The sequence below is a fragment of the Chanodichthys erythropterus genome, chromosome 15 (genome assembly GCF_024489055.1).
Source record: "Chanodichthys erythropterus isolate Z2021 chromosome 15, ASM2448905v1, whole genome shotgun sequence".
Lineage (NCBI taxonomy): Eukaryota > Metazoa > Chordata > Actinopteri > Cypriniformes > Xenocyprididae > Chanodichthys > Chanodichthys erythropterus.
Genome location: NC_090235.1, coordinates 13,725,251 through 13,739,511, shown reverse-complemented (window position 1 = coordinate 13,739,511; position 14,261 = coordinate 13,725,251). Strand labels below are relative to the sequence as shown.

At 34.6% G+C, this 14,261-nt stretch overlaps 2 protein-coding genes across 2 annotated transcripts; both read left to right on the top strand.

Annotated features, from left to right (window-relative positions):
* The first annotated feature begins 1,360 nt into the window (after positions 1–1,360).
* On the top strand, positions 1,361–11,002 carry LOC137037494 (uncharacterized). Its single transcript, XM_067411518.1, has 7 exons — positions 1,361–1,455; positions 2,006–2,055; positions 7,305–7,601; positions 8,711–8,956; positions 9,081–9,146; positions 9,333–9,374; positions 9,493–11,002. Coding segments are annotated over exons 1-7 (894 nt in total). The 5' UTR covers positions 1,361–1,453; the 3' UTR covers positions 9,684–11,002.
* Positions 11,003–11,636: 634 nt separating this feature from the next.
* On the top strand, positions 11,637–13,922 carry LOC137002104 (uncharacterized). Its single transcript, XM_067361616.1, has 4 exons — positions 11,637–11,724; positions 11,832–12,167; positions 12,528–12,572; positions 12,669–13,922. Exons 1-4 carry the CDS (start codon positions 11,661–11,663, stop codon positions 12,827–12,829), a joined length of 606 nt encoding a protein of 201 aa, XP_067217717.1. The 5' UTR covers positions 11,637–11,660; the 3' UTR covers positions 12,830–13,922.
* The last annotated feature ends 339 nt before the right edge of the window (positions 13,923–14,261 follow it).

Sequence of the window (14,261 nt, the reverse complement as noted above, 5' to 3'; positions counted from 1 at the left end):
TTCTGTGACTTTTTAGCAGCTTGTTTTCTAATGTTCAGAGTTGATCTGTTTATCAGAACATGTTGCTTGTCACCGTCGTTGAGATTTACAGGCTGATTCTTGATGTCTGTGTGTGCCTAAAATATATATATATATATATATATTTTTTTTGTGATAAGGACAACTTAAAAAAAAAAAAAATTTATTATAAAAGTTGATCCTCCACTGTAGAATCACAGTTCTGCTGTAATCAATAATGTAAATCTAACTCAGAGATTGGACTCTAAATGAGTTCAGTGATTCAGATCAAATAATGATTATGTGAAAACATCTTTTAACTTTGCTTGTCTGGTTGGTTTTAATGCAGTTAAAACTGCCCAAACAAAATCTAATATTAAAAAGTTAAGGGTCAAGAGCTCAACTAAAACAAACCCCGACCTCGATGATGGTAACTTAAAAATTGTGATTTTCTCCTTTGGTGAAAAACTATAAAAAGGTAAATGTTTGGAAAAAATGCCTGTAGAACAGCCAAAACAAATGTTCCAACTGCTCATCAACAGCTCCTTGAATTCACACACACCACAACAAAATGGCGTCATTACTTGCCGCAAACCAGTGTGTAGGAGGCGTGGTCAGGAGAAAAACTTCATAATTTAAGTGCATTTAACTTACATTTATTAACACATTCAAATACACCCACAAATTAGTAGAATTTACTTATATTTTATAAGTAATGCAACCAAACTTAAATATTTTAAGTATATTGTAATTATATTTTTAAGTTAATATAAAATCCGGGCTAAGAGTGTATGGAGTTTATGAAATATGGTCAAAATGATTAGTTAAAAGCATTTCTCAGAAGCTGTAAAATAGAGCTTAACCTGTATAAAACCTGGAATATTTATGATCATGAACTCACAAATGAAACTGTTTTGTTAACCAAGTGTCAATGTAAACTAGACCACATCCAGCAGGCTGTTAAAACTACTAGGATATTTAATGCATCTTTGCACATAGAGGTTTGAGTGGAAAGACTGTGGTTTAGTATCTATGCATTGTGGTGTAATGATAACAATAACATGATTAACACAAATGGAATGGAGAAATCACATTTGTGCCGTGTAGTGGTTTGATCAGTCAAGTTGTTACAGCTGATCTGAGGTCAGGTTTCACCACTCATCATACCACATTATCAAGAAAACAGACATTCTGTCACATTAGAAGTATTTATATGCAAATAATATGCAAAAAAAAAAGATGTCTATCACTGAGCACCATGCAATATAAATCATTGTCTTTTTAAAGAACAACCAATAGAGGACAATAAAGAGCAGTCAGGCTCCTCCTCTGGGAGGCTCCATATTTCCATACTCCTACACACTTTCACTTTCATTTTTTTTCTAACTCTCACTAAACGTGCAGCGCTTTACAATGTTCTGACACCAGAACAAAAGACTCATCCAGAACTTTTACCATGTAAGTTTTATGTTTAAATATAAATCCAGCCTGTGTGTTTTGTGTTATCAAACTAATAGTTTAGTTTATTATTTGAAAACGAAACCTACTAGTGACGTTGAGGAAATGAATCAGTTTCTAGTCATGTGATTATGACAACCATGATTATGAAGTTTGTGTGTGTGTGTGGGGGGGGTTATTAATATCATTATTTGTTCTACATTGATTACTCAGATGAGAGGATTGTTTGGTAGCAGGAAAAAGAATTTAGTAAACTTTCTGTTTGTGTCTATTGGGACGGTTCAGTTTGACGGATCATTTTGAGTCTGAGGATTACTGAATCATTTATAAAATCAAAGACTCAGATCCTAGTTTGATGTGTCTTACATGTGGACATTTTTATCATGTTCAGTATTCATGTGGTAAATCTTTAAATAATAAAAAAAAAGTGAACATTCAGAGTTGACAGTACTTTGGTCAGTTATGTAGCATTAACACATAGAAAATAATTTCCCCTATTTATAAATGTATTTGTGATGTATAACCAACTCTTGTGTTGTTTTGTCATCAGGATCAGATTGTTGGATTTTCTACTGGTTTTGTTCTTGGTCTATCAATGTGGTCAGTATCATTTTATTATACAAATTTGAACTATTTTTGATTTTCAGTTCTAATTGTTTCTAATTAATAGTAATTGTGTCGTGTCACACAGCCAAGAGATTTTAGTGAACATTTGTGGATTGACCATTTAAATTTCACCATATTACACACCATGACATCACTGATGTATCTGTTCAGTTCTTTGTAGTTAAATAAACTAAAACTTTGTTCATGGATTCACTGTAACTGCATTCAGAGATGGGCGTAAATACATGGAAATGTATTTAAAATACAAATGCAAAATACTGTGTGGGAAAATGTATTTAAATACAAATACAGTATTTTGTATTTTGAAAATACACAAAATACATGTGAAATTGAAGATTCATCCCTATTAGGCTGAAATCTATCTGGGCCTATTCTGAATGTCAAAAAGCATTTAGATGTGTGCAACTACTTAGAAACTTTCGTTTTAATTTTATATACCTCTTCCCTTCCCCTGCCCTGTATGAAATAAAAAAACTACAAAAAAAACCTAATTTTTAATTTTTATTATGTTTTATCACCATCATTAAAAGCCAATGTGACAATGTGTAATTTGTTAAGCTAATTATAAATAGTCACAGTGAATTAAGAAACTACATAGGCCTACTGACTTTTAATTCCTTACCTAATTTCTGCTCTCTCTGTCATTCTCTCTCTCACTCAAAAAAATAACTTGTTGGTCTAACTTAATTCAATTATGACACCTATTTCCACACAGTTGAACTGATTTATTTGAACTTAAGCTAGGTTAATTGTACTAATGAGTGAAATTCATCCTAATTGAATGAGATCACACCAGTTTCATTTGACGTATTCTGTGTATGTTTCCTGAACATAATTCATTCTTGTTGATCCAACCAGTGCTTTTTTTTTTTTTTTTTTTTGTTACCATCATGGTGAAGATGTGCGCTTGTGCTTAGGTTTTGAGTAGCTGTTGTACACAGACATACATGTTTCATTACCATTGAGAGGGGAAAAGCTGATGACCATATGTAGACTGTGTAAAATTTGTGCTGGCCCTCCAAGTAATTTATTTATATTTCTATAAAAACTAAACTAAAATAACACTTATTCATATGCTAAATAACATTTATAGCATGCAAGTAATGATCAGATAAAGAACTTCTCATTACTGGCTTGAGCACAGTTAATGCTTGTTGAAAACAATATAAATTTGTTTTACATAGCCACCTAGAGCCTAACCACAAGGTCTACACTTCAGCATAATGGTAACCTCAAAAAATCGACATAACATAAACTATTTTAAATGTCAAATATAACTGAACTTCAAACTTTAAAAGGTATTTCCCTTTACTAAAAAACACATTAAACAGCACTTAAGTTCAACATTTACTGTCCCAATCTTTCCCTATGCAAAGCATGCTGGGAACTAGAAATCCACTGCCCAGGTTCAATCAATGCAACATAAATGATTCATGTAGTCCCAACACAAATGGTTTAGGTTGACCTAACATTTTGCAAGTTTAATTTCATTTAACATAATACAATTGAGTGCGAATGCCAATTAAGTAAAAAACTAAAGATTTGTGTTGGTTCAGCTTATTTTATTTAAATAAACTGAACAAGCAGCTAGAATCATTTCATTCTCTCTCTCTCTCTCTTTCTTAAGTGCTTGCTTCCTTGCTGGTAATTACAAATAAACTTATGTAGTGCAAAATAGCAGCCATTTATATACTTACTTCTGACAAGGTTACAATGTAGTCTATTACTTATGGTGAATAATAATGTGAATAATTTTAATAAAATAAGTGAGATCATACAAAATGCATGCTATTTATTTAATACTGTCCTGAGTAAGATATTTTACATAAAAGATGTTTGCGTTTAGTTCACAAGACAAAACAATAGCTGAATTTATTAAAATAATCCCATTCATAAGTATGTGAAGCATTGATTCTCAATACTGTGTGTGGTTACCTGATGATCCACGACTGTTTGTGTGTTTTGTGATGGTTGTTCATGAGTTTTCACCCCCCGACTCTTAATGCGTCGTGTTTCCTTCTGGAGCATCAGTGAATGTTTGAACCTTTTTTAATAGTTGTGTTTGAGTCCCTCAGTCGTCCTCAGTGTGAAAAGATGAATCTCAAAATCATTCAGTCACTGCTGGAAAGGGTTCAAATATGCAAATATCCTTGAAAACTGAAGAATCTGCAGGAGCTGGAGGATTTTTCTGAAGAACAGAGCTCAGTTTAACTGCTCAGAACAAACAAGAGACTCATGAACAACCATCACAAAACACAAGAACAGTCGTGGATCATCAGGTGACCACACACAGTATTGAGAATCAATGGTTCACAAACTTATGAATGGGGTTATTTTAATAAATTCAGCTATTGTTTTGTCTTGTGAACTAAATGTAAACATCTTTTATGTAAAATATCTTACTCAGGACAGTACTAAACAAAAAATAACATGCATTTTGTATGATCTCTCTTATTTTGTTAAAATTATTCACATTTTCACAGATTCTGCAAGGGGTTCACATACTTTTTCATGCCACTGTAGCAAAGAATAGGGATGGGTGATATGACCAAAATCTTAATTTTACTTCACAGTAAAAATATATGGCATGGTTTCACAATTATCAATATCAGTTTTGATACCACAGCAAAAACTGAATTTCAAACTTTTTTTATGCTTTTTTACGCAAGTAGTATAGTAACTTTTATATTTATTTAATGTAAAGTTTATTTGTTTCTATATACATAATTAGAAAATATAAAGTTTATCTAAAATTAAAAAAAATAATAATGATTAGAAATCACTTTTTTTTGGTGAACAATAAAACTAAAAGTGTAGTGTATCTTTCATCATTGTCATCACAAATGCACACAATTACTACACTAAACTGATGGAGACAGACAATGATTAACCTAATTATTTCGTCTCTACATAAACAAACGTTTGCATAGATGGGTAAACACAATCACAATTTGAAAATGTGTCCAGTTTCATTTTCATAAAGCACCATGTTTGTAAAATTTAAAATGATTACATTTACAAAATAAGCCTGCATAGCCAAAATAATGAATAAAGTAATAGTCAGTGTTTAATACAATCGTTAATTTAAATAAATAATTAATGAATTAATGTGTCTGGTCTGAACTAGTTGATGCATGAAAACAACACCCTGATAAAGAGGTTGGCTGTCTCAAAGTATTTTGAGTATTTTGAAAATACAAAAATACTCATCTTAAATGTATTTAAATACAAATTACATTTGATTTTTTCCAAAGGCTTTAAAATACAAAATACAAAATAGTATTTTGTATTTCAAATACGTATTTTAAATACATGTATCTGAAATACTGCCCATCCCTGACTGCATTGACACATCAGCTACATATTTATATTATTGTCATTAACATTTCAAATATTAAAGGTGCTTTATGAAATTGTTTTGACTGTACTAAAGCATAAAATACCTTAATATGATTGTAGCTATTTAGGAAACATGCTAAGTTCACATAGTCCCTACTTTGTGCGTTCCATGTCTGAATGTCTGTTTTTGTGTTAGTCTGTGTGTTCCTGCCCTCTGCCAGCTTGCACAATAGCATTTCAGTACCTCAGGTTGTCAGTTGGTGGCAAACACAGCATGGCTTATTGCAGCCATGAACAAGTGCAGGTCTCTGCAGAACAAAAAAGGTGTCTTTTAACTATACAGTCAAACAACTATGGAAGCCCAAGGCCACATCCACACTTATCCGATCTGTCCCCATTTCTGATGGCAAATATCAAGAGTCAAGAGGCATTTATTTGTCATTTGCACAGTTAACACTGGGGAAAAGCTTGTGATGAGGCTCAGACATACAGTGACAATAACAGTAATGAGTGAAATTGGTTTGTTGAGTTGTTCAATCAGATCTTGAGAGATTTAATGTCTTCAGTTTTATCTTCAGTTGATCTCATCTAAAGCCGGGTGCACACTGTACGATTTATAATAGTCCTTTGGGATTGTTGCTTGTCAGACTGTATGTTCATGATCCTCATGTCACTGTGGGATCTCTTCTGTCATTTATGTCAGACTGTACGACAGTCAAGATGTGTTAAAAACTTTTACATCATCAACCCACACACATTCACTGACTGAGCTGCATTACAAATGGGACTGAAATGGTGGCTAACAAAGAAATCTCTAGCATTAATTTTGATCACGGCTTGTCTTGAAAAATGAAGACATGACGTTTGTCGTAGAAGTCACACTGCAGCACTGTCTGATGGCTTGAAGATAAAAGCTGTTCTTCAGTCAGGTTGTCTGTCATCAGATTGATGATGTTCTGAGCCTATCTCAAGCAGTGTGTCTGATAAATGGCCAGTGGTGAGCTCTGCTGTTCTCAACTCGCTCTGAAGAGCTTTGCGGTCTGAAGAAGAGCAGTCATGATGGAGCTGCTCAGAATGCTCTCTAGTCTAGTATCTCCGTTTGTTTTCATGTTGTCATGTGCCTTTGTTCTGATTCCCGCCACTCGATTGTCTCCTTGGTTACCATGATGATTAGTTCATTCAGTTCAGCTGTGTTCACCCCATTACCTTCAGTATTTATGTCACTCTGTTTTAGCTCTCAGTTGTAATAATAATTAATAATTGCTTACATTTATATAGCACTGTTCTGGGCACTCAAAGCGAAGGGGGAATCTCCTCAACCACCAATGTGCAGCATCCACCTGGATGATGCAACGGCAGCCATATTGCGCCAGAACGCCCACCACACACCAGCTGATTGGTGGAGAGGAGACAGTGATGAAGCCAATCAGTATATGAGGATGGTTAGGAGGCCATGATGGACAGAGGCCAATGGGCAAATTGGCCAAATTGGGATTTTTAACGACCACAGAGAGTCAGGACCTCGGTTTAACGTCTCATCCGAAAGAGTTGTCTGGTCTCGTATCATGTTATATGTGTGAACCCTTCCGTCTGTTCTGATCTGTACTCGTTTAGATTATTATAATAAACTGTGTTGAAACTTTATTTGTATTCATTCTCATCTGCCTGCCTATGCACACAGTGTTACAGTTACATTATTGTTGGTGAATTACACTTATAAAATACAGTTGGAGAAATACAACCATCAGTTCCGTTATTGTTTGTTGAAATGTCTTGAGCAAAAGAAAATCATAAAATAACTCACAAAGAATTGACAGAAAAACCATGTATATTTTTCAGTATTGATACTTTGTATTTAATGAATATTATTAATATATTTGCAGGAATCCTCCCTGTAGGAAATGACCATATAACTGAGACGGGAGAAAAGGGAGGCAACGTCACCCTAACATGTGAATTTAAGGGACATAACATTTCATTTGAATTACACAATCCGACAGGAGACATTGTTTGTGACAATGAAGAATGTCCCAGCAAATTTGATAAAAAAGGACCATGCGACATCATCATCAAGCATCTGATCTTCAGTGATGCTGGGATATATATTCTGACTGTGTATTACGATGATGGTTCGAAAGAGGTGGAGCCAAATTCTAGGGTTTACCATCTTCATATTCACGGTAAAGTAAAACTATTCAGGGGTGCATTTCCCAAAAGCATCGTTAGCCAACTAACATCGCAGGTTCTGTCGTTACTTCCATAGTTCAACGATTTGGTGTTTTCCGAAACCATCGTTCAAACGAACATTCGCAATTAATCCGCATCGCAAACTTGTGTGGTTGGAACGACAGCTCTCGAGCTGTGGTTAGAAGCATAGTTTCATGTTTTTATGACATGTGGACTTAATAAACCATTATCTTGAGCAATATAAGCAATCTGACATTAAGTACAATGTATATCTTTTATCTCGAATATATATAAATGTCATTTATATATTTTAGTTTGTCAAGAGATTTTAAGCACCGTTTTTGGAGAGTGCGCATGTACGTACGTGCTCTCGTATGTCAGAACAAGCATCTGATTGAACCTGGAAATCTGAGGAAAATGAGAATTAGTCCTCTAATGCCATATCCATAATTTATAGCAAAAAATCTAGCATTAATTTTAATCTCAAACAGATTCATTTAAAGAAGTTATTACTCACTACCTGCGTGACGTCATTCACCAACGTGGCTGAACGACAGGTTTGCAACAATACGGTTACGGGAAACAGTCGTGACTAGCTAGTTGATTTGTTCAACGATGCATCGTACTATGGTAGTTCAGCAGCGAGTTACATCGTTGTTTGGGAAACGCACCCCAGATCATCAGCTAAGTTGAACTGTATTAAATTAAGTTTGCGCTATAAATGTATTCATAAATATTGTTTATCATTAATTGGATGATTATTGTATGTTGTTAGAGAATAAAATGTTGTAAAATAGTTTAAAATGTTGCAAAAGGCATTGCCAAACAAAAAAATCTGTTTTCAATTAATTTATACCCCCAAAATGGCGACATATCCTGAGAGATAAAAACATTAAAATCAAAATTAAAAGTCACAAAAATGATCAAGTTGTATTTTTTGCATCCTAATAAGATGGAAAATCGCAATAAATTAATTTTCTGATGTCTCTTTATGGTCTTGCCATTTTTAGGGTTAAAAGGTTTGGTCCCCCAAAGATGTGCTTATTTTTTTGATTGATGATACATTAATAATAATGATTAAAGTCTTTCTGTTTCTCCTCAGGTAATATTTCTGCGAAAATAGGCAAGCCACTGAAGATGGATGTTCTGTTGATCAATGCTGCTAAAGTGGAGAAAAACTCCAATGGAGAGTGGACAGAGGTGTGGAAGTCACAAAGAGGGGTCAGCAGTGATCGACTGATCGACAGAGAGGGAAATCTGATCATTAATAATTTTACGGCCAGTGACGCTGGAACATACAGAGTTCTGGACTCTGAAGGAGAAATCTGGATCACAGTCACAGTCACAGGTGAGAGAAGATCAGTGGATGATCAGAAATATTATAGCATTTTGACAGCTGAGGTTTATTCATCATGATTTGAACAACAAATTAATACTAAACTGTTTGACAAACCTTTCAATCTCCTCAACAGAATCTAGTCCAAAATCTGGCTCAAAGGGAGGTCAGAGGAACATAAAGACTGACACTGAACAACAGAGTAAGTAAAATATGACTAATAAGAGCTTTATGGGATATTTAAGAAGTGACTTTAAAACATTTAGAAAATAAAAAAGTGCTTTGAGGTGTGATTGGTGCAGTCAGTGGGACTGTTTGTGTTGGTTCTGGTGGATTCTGGTTACTGCTCGAACCAAGATAAACTCTAACCTTTCAATATCCTCTACAGAACCAAATCTGAACGGCACAGATGATCACGGAACTAATGGCAGTGAGTAAAACAAAGCATTGAGAGATTTACAAAATCTTTAAATAATGAGTTTAAAGAAGAAAAACTATTTAAAAAAATAAAATAAATTGTGCTCTCTTCTCACTTTCCCTCCTTTCAGAGAACTGGCCTGTAATAGTTGGCGTATCTGTAGGGTTTGTGGTGCTGGTTGTGGTTGCTGTGGCTCTGATTATACACGTCAGACGCCGTCAACAACCACCGGGACACCAACATGAACAACAAGAAAACAATTCACAATACGTACAGGTCTCAATGAACGATCGTGAACAGGAGGCCCCTGCAGAACACTAGCGATGTCACCGGTAAGATCCAGCAGATCTGCAGATTACACACCTAGCTGCAGAAATATGCTGAATATTCTTTCAGCATATTTCTGCAGCTAGGTGTGTAATATGTATCATCTATGATAATACCAGAATTGTTGTTTAACAATGTGTGAGATTACATTATTGAGTATGTCATTCACTTTGCAAAAACAATTGTATAAAAAAACAACTGGGAAAGACTTGGGGGGTGACAAACTGATGGAAAACAATCACTGAGTGTCTCAGGTGCTGCAGCACACGCCAAAGAAGCTGCCATTTCAGTTTTCAGCTGGGGTGAAATCCACTGACCGAAAGCCCCAGCATATGATACACATAATTTTCTTATATTCATCAAAAATGAAATCAATATAAATGATTAATAATAGGATAATGGTGATTAATACACAGACCAACTTTATATTAATTTGTAATGACTCTTCCCTTTAAGGCCAGCAGAATATGATCATGTCATCAAAATGATAATATTACTTTTATCGCTGCCTGTTCTGGTATTATATTATTGTGTTGTATTATGTGTGTTATTGTGATGTTGCACCTGTGCAAATCACATTTCCTAAGGGATAAATATAAACCTGTTACAGAATAACAGAGCTGATACCCCAATATCCCTGCAGCCTGTTTAACTTTCAGTTTGTTTGTTTGTAATTTCTAACAAGAGGGTGTCCAAAACTGTGTCTGTCTACCATTTTTTTTCTTGGCTGCTGTTGCCATTGATGACTCAACAGAGGATTTTAAGGTTTTATTCTTCATAAAGCTGTATTGAAATAAAATTGTTTTAATTGTAATGAGAAAAATACTATACGCAATATGACTTTTGATACAGTAATATTTTTCCAATGTTATATGGTGGTAAGTTTCTAATGGTATATTTTTATATGGTGTTTGTTCATATTCTTCTGTTAATTCATGTGTTACTTAACTTAAAACTCTTGGAGCAGCTCAATTTTTGTTTATTATGGATCCAAACAGATTAATGGTGCAGTAAGTGATTTTTGAGAAACACTGTGAAAGTGGACCTTACCAAGAGCCAAAACACACTTGTAGCCAATCAGCAGCATGGGCATTATTGGGGGCGGAGCTATAAAGATCTGGGTATCCTTTTAAGGAGGGGTGTGTTTATTCTGGCCATTTTAAATAACAGCATTTCTCTGAGGTTTAGGATTAAAAATATCTTTCCTAAGACCTCCTTACCTCACTGTGACTGTTAAGTTTTTCATCATAAAATATGTCTAATTGTGAGAAGTTTTGTTTACTTATTCTTTTGTTTTTTTTGGTACTGTTTGTCACAGCAATTAAGAAATGTTGCAAATCAAACTCAAATCTGTGAAAAGTTAATTAATGTAGGGCTGATTGAATATGGGTGAAGCTACTTTCTTTTCTTTTCTTTTTACAGTATAAAAATGTTTAAAGTACCTGGTGCGAGGGATTCCTCATTCCTCAATTTTAGGTTTATGGCCTTTTGTTTTCTTTCAGTTGTATGTTTAACATTGGTTTTCTTGAGGTATGAGAGGGACAAATTAACTTAACATTTTCAATACACTATGTAATTCCATTCTGCTGCCTGTATATTTAAACATATATCTTAATAAATACTTTTACCTGCTTTAAATCTTTTGAGAATCTTTCCTTTATGGTGTTGAAAGCCAAAGTGACTCTGACTTTTTCAAAACTGCAGCGTAAGCTTCCTGTCTTACATTGCCTTCAAAGAGAGGGACTTCCTTCTGTAATTAAAATAAAAACCAATAGAAAATCCAATATAAACTACATTGAGATGTTCATTATATAGAGTTTTGATGCAATAAACAAATAAAGGTGAAGATGGAACAATAGAGACTATTATTCAATGTTTTATAATTCTCTGGAAGGAAGTGGAAACTGTGTGGTTTCCTCTGCATCATGCTGAAAGCTATAGTTTGAAGACCCACTTGACAAACAAGAAACAATGGAGAAAGTCATTTTCATCTTCTGTGTATTTTCTTATTGGATTATGCAAATCACGCCCAATGGTAACTATATCACTCAAATATTCATGAATTTAACATGTCAACCTCAAATAGAATAATTATCATTATTATCAGTGGTCTAAAAGGGTCTGTGTTTATCAATGCATCAGCACCAGAATCTTCTGATCTGTTGAGAGTTCAGATGGGAGAAGACGTCACTCTGAACTGCAGCATGACTGACCGGATTGAAGTGGCCTGGTTTCACCTCAATTCTGAAAAACTCAAACTACTGATTTCTGCAAAAAAAGACAGAACTGGAAGAAAACTCCTGATAATCTACAAACAAAACAGCACTCGTCTGAAAATTACTGCAGACAGTTGGGTCTCCACGGTCTCTCTTATTATTTCTGGAGCATCAGAGTCAGATTTGGGTTTTTATTTTTGTGGAACAAAGTCTAACTCTCCAGAGATGTTCTTCGACAAAACCATCAGACTGGAGATTGACGGTAACAGATTTTTTAGTTTTTCCCATCATATTTATGGCTGGTGAAATGCTTTTATATGCTAAACATATTTTAAGTGCTTAAAACCACTGTAAACGTTGCCATCACTGTAAAACGTGATGCAATTCTTACCTTAAAGATCAATATTTATCTGACTGATCCCATTAATAACTGTTTTACTGGTATGAATGAATGTATTTAGTTTGATTCAGTGATGCTAAATCTTTTCTTTTTTTTATACACTGCTTTAATACACACTATATTGTATAAAGTACAACTGACAGAAGCTCATTTTAACCTCCCATACACTGACAATTACAACAGTTTATGTGTCTTTGATAAACTGATCATTTATATTTACAGGACTTTTTGTAACAGAAGAGTCAAAAGAAGTTGTTGACATCACAGGTAACATTTGGATGTTCACTTGATTTTTCATAGTGACGGCTGGAGATCCAGGTTGTTTTGAGTTGTATGAATCTGAGTAACTCTTTCTCTGTACAGTAGATGAGGTGACACCGACAGAGAGGATATTGATGTTCGGTGGTGTTGGTCTGGCTGCGTTTGTGTTTTTTCTGACTACAGTCATCGCAGGATTAATCATTTACCATCGTGGTTGGCAGAAAGGATTGAAAGAAGCAAAACATGAAGGTCTAGTTAATTAAAAATCAACTAAACAGCATTAATTTCAGCTTGTTTATACAATCTAACTCAATATATCTGTTAAAATTACTGTCTCATTTCCTCTGTTTTGTGTTTTAGAATACTTATGTTGATATATATTTTCTGTTCCCATTGTTCTTGTGTTTTACTTCCTGTTTTTGCTTAATTTTCCTTAGTTCCTGGTTTGCTTCCAGAGTTACCCTCATTATTCTCCATAGCAACCCATAATCTTTATCTGGTGTTGTCATTGATGGATGTTTGTGTGTTCTAGCTCTGTTTTGTCCAGCTTGCCTGTGTCTATTACTCTGTTTCTGCCCTGAATTACTTTCACTGTGCTTATTTAAATACATGTTGCATTTGGATCTCTGAAACAGTGCTGGTACTGCCACTGTCTTTAATGCAATGGTTATTAATGCAGTATACATAAACAATATTAAAGCTTAGAGTTCTAGTATGTTTTACACAACTGCAGTTTTTACATGTAGAGAATAAGCTGAAAAAGAACAGCTAACATATGCTTTAATATCATTAGTCTGCATCTTTAGCCCTATTTTAAAGATCTAAGCTCATGGTCTGAAGCTCATGGTGCAGGTGCATTTAGATAAAAGTCTGAATCCACTTTTGCTAGTTTAACAATGGAAAAAAAAAATGGTTGTACACCAGGCGCATGGTCTAAGGGTTGTCTCTATTCTCTTTATGAGTCAGATAGGTGCATGTTACTAACACACCCTTTAAATAAAAAAAATACTGCGCCATTGACTTTAGAGCAGGTTTCAGTTCCTCAACATGCCATCAATGCACCTGAACACACCTCATTTTCAGGCCAGCACGGCCACGGACGAACAGATCGATGCGAGTGCATTTGAACAATGTGACGCAGAACGTGAAAATGATAACTGCGTCAGGCTGAAACCAGCAAAAACACAGTTTGCATTTATATTTTCTCTTGAAAACAGGTTTAATGCATCTCAGTCTAGATAATTATATAAGAACCTATCATATAAGGCAGACAACTGTTTTATGTCACATATAAGCTTGATTAAAATGTCAACAGATGTCATCAATGATGAATGTGTTGTTCAGTGATCTGATCAAATAAACAGCATTAAAACTAAGAAATTATATGTCTATATGTGTAATTTCTGGCAGAAAGCAAGAACATTAGCAAAGCTAAACATTTTTGTGCAATGCACAATCATGATTTCCTGACTGACTGCATTATGATAATGCAACTAAACCACAATCTGACTTGCTGACACTAAAGGGCAAATCAACAAATTAGCCATAGTGTGTGTGTGTGTGTGCATAAGGCTAACAGAATGAAAACATTAGTAAAAATGAAGGAGGGGAATGTGCAAGAGAGAGAGAGAAAAAAATCTGTGGTAAACAAAACAGACCATGCGGAAGTGAAGGAAGGGAGAAGCCAGGAGCAGA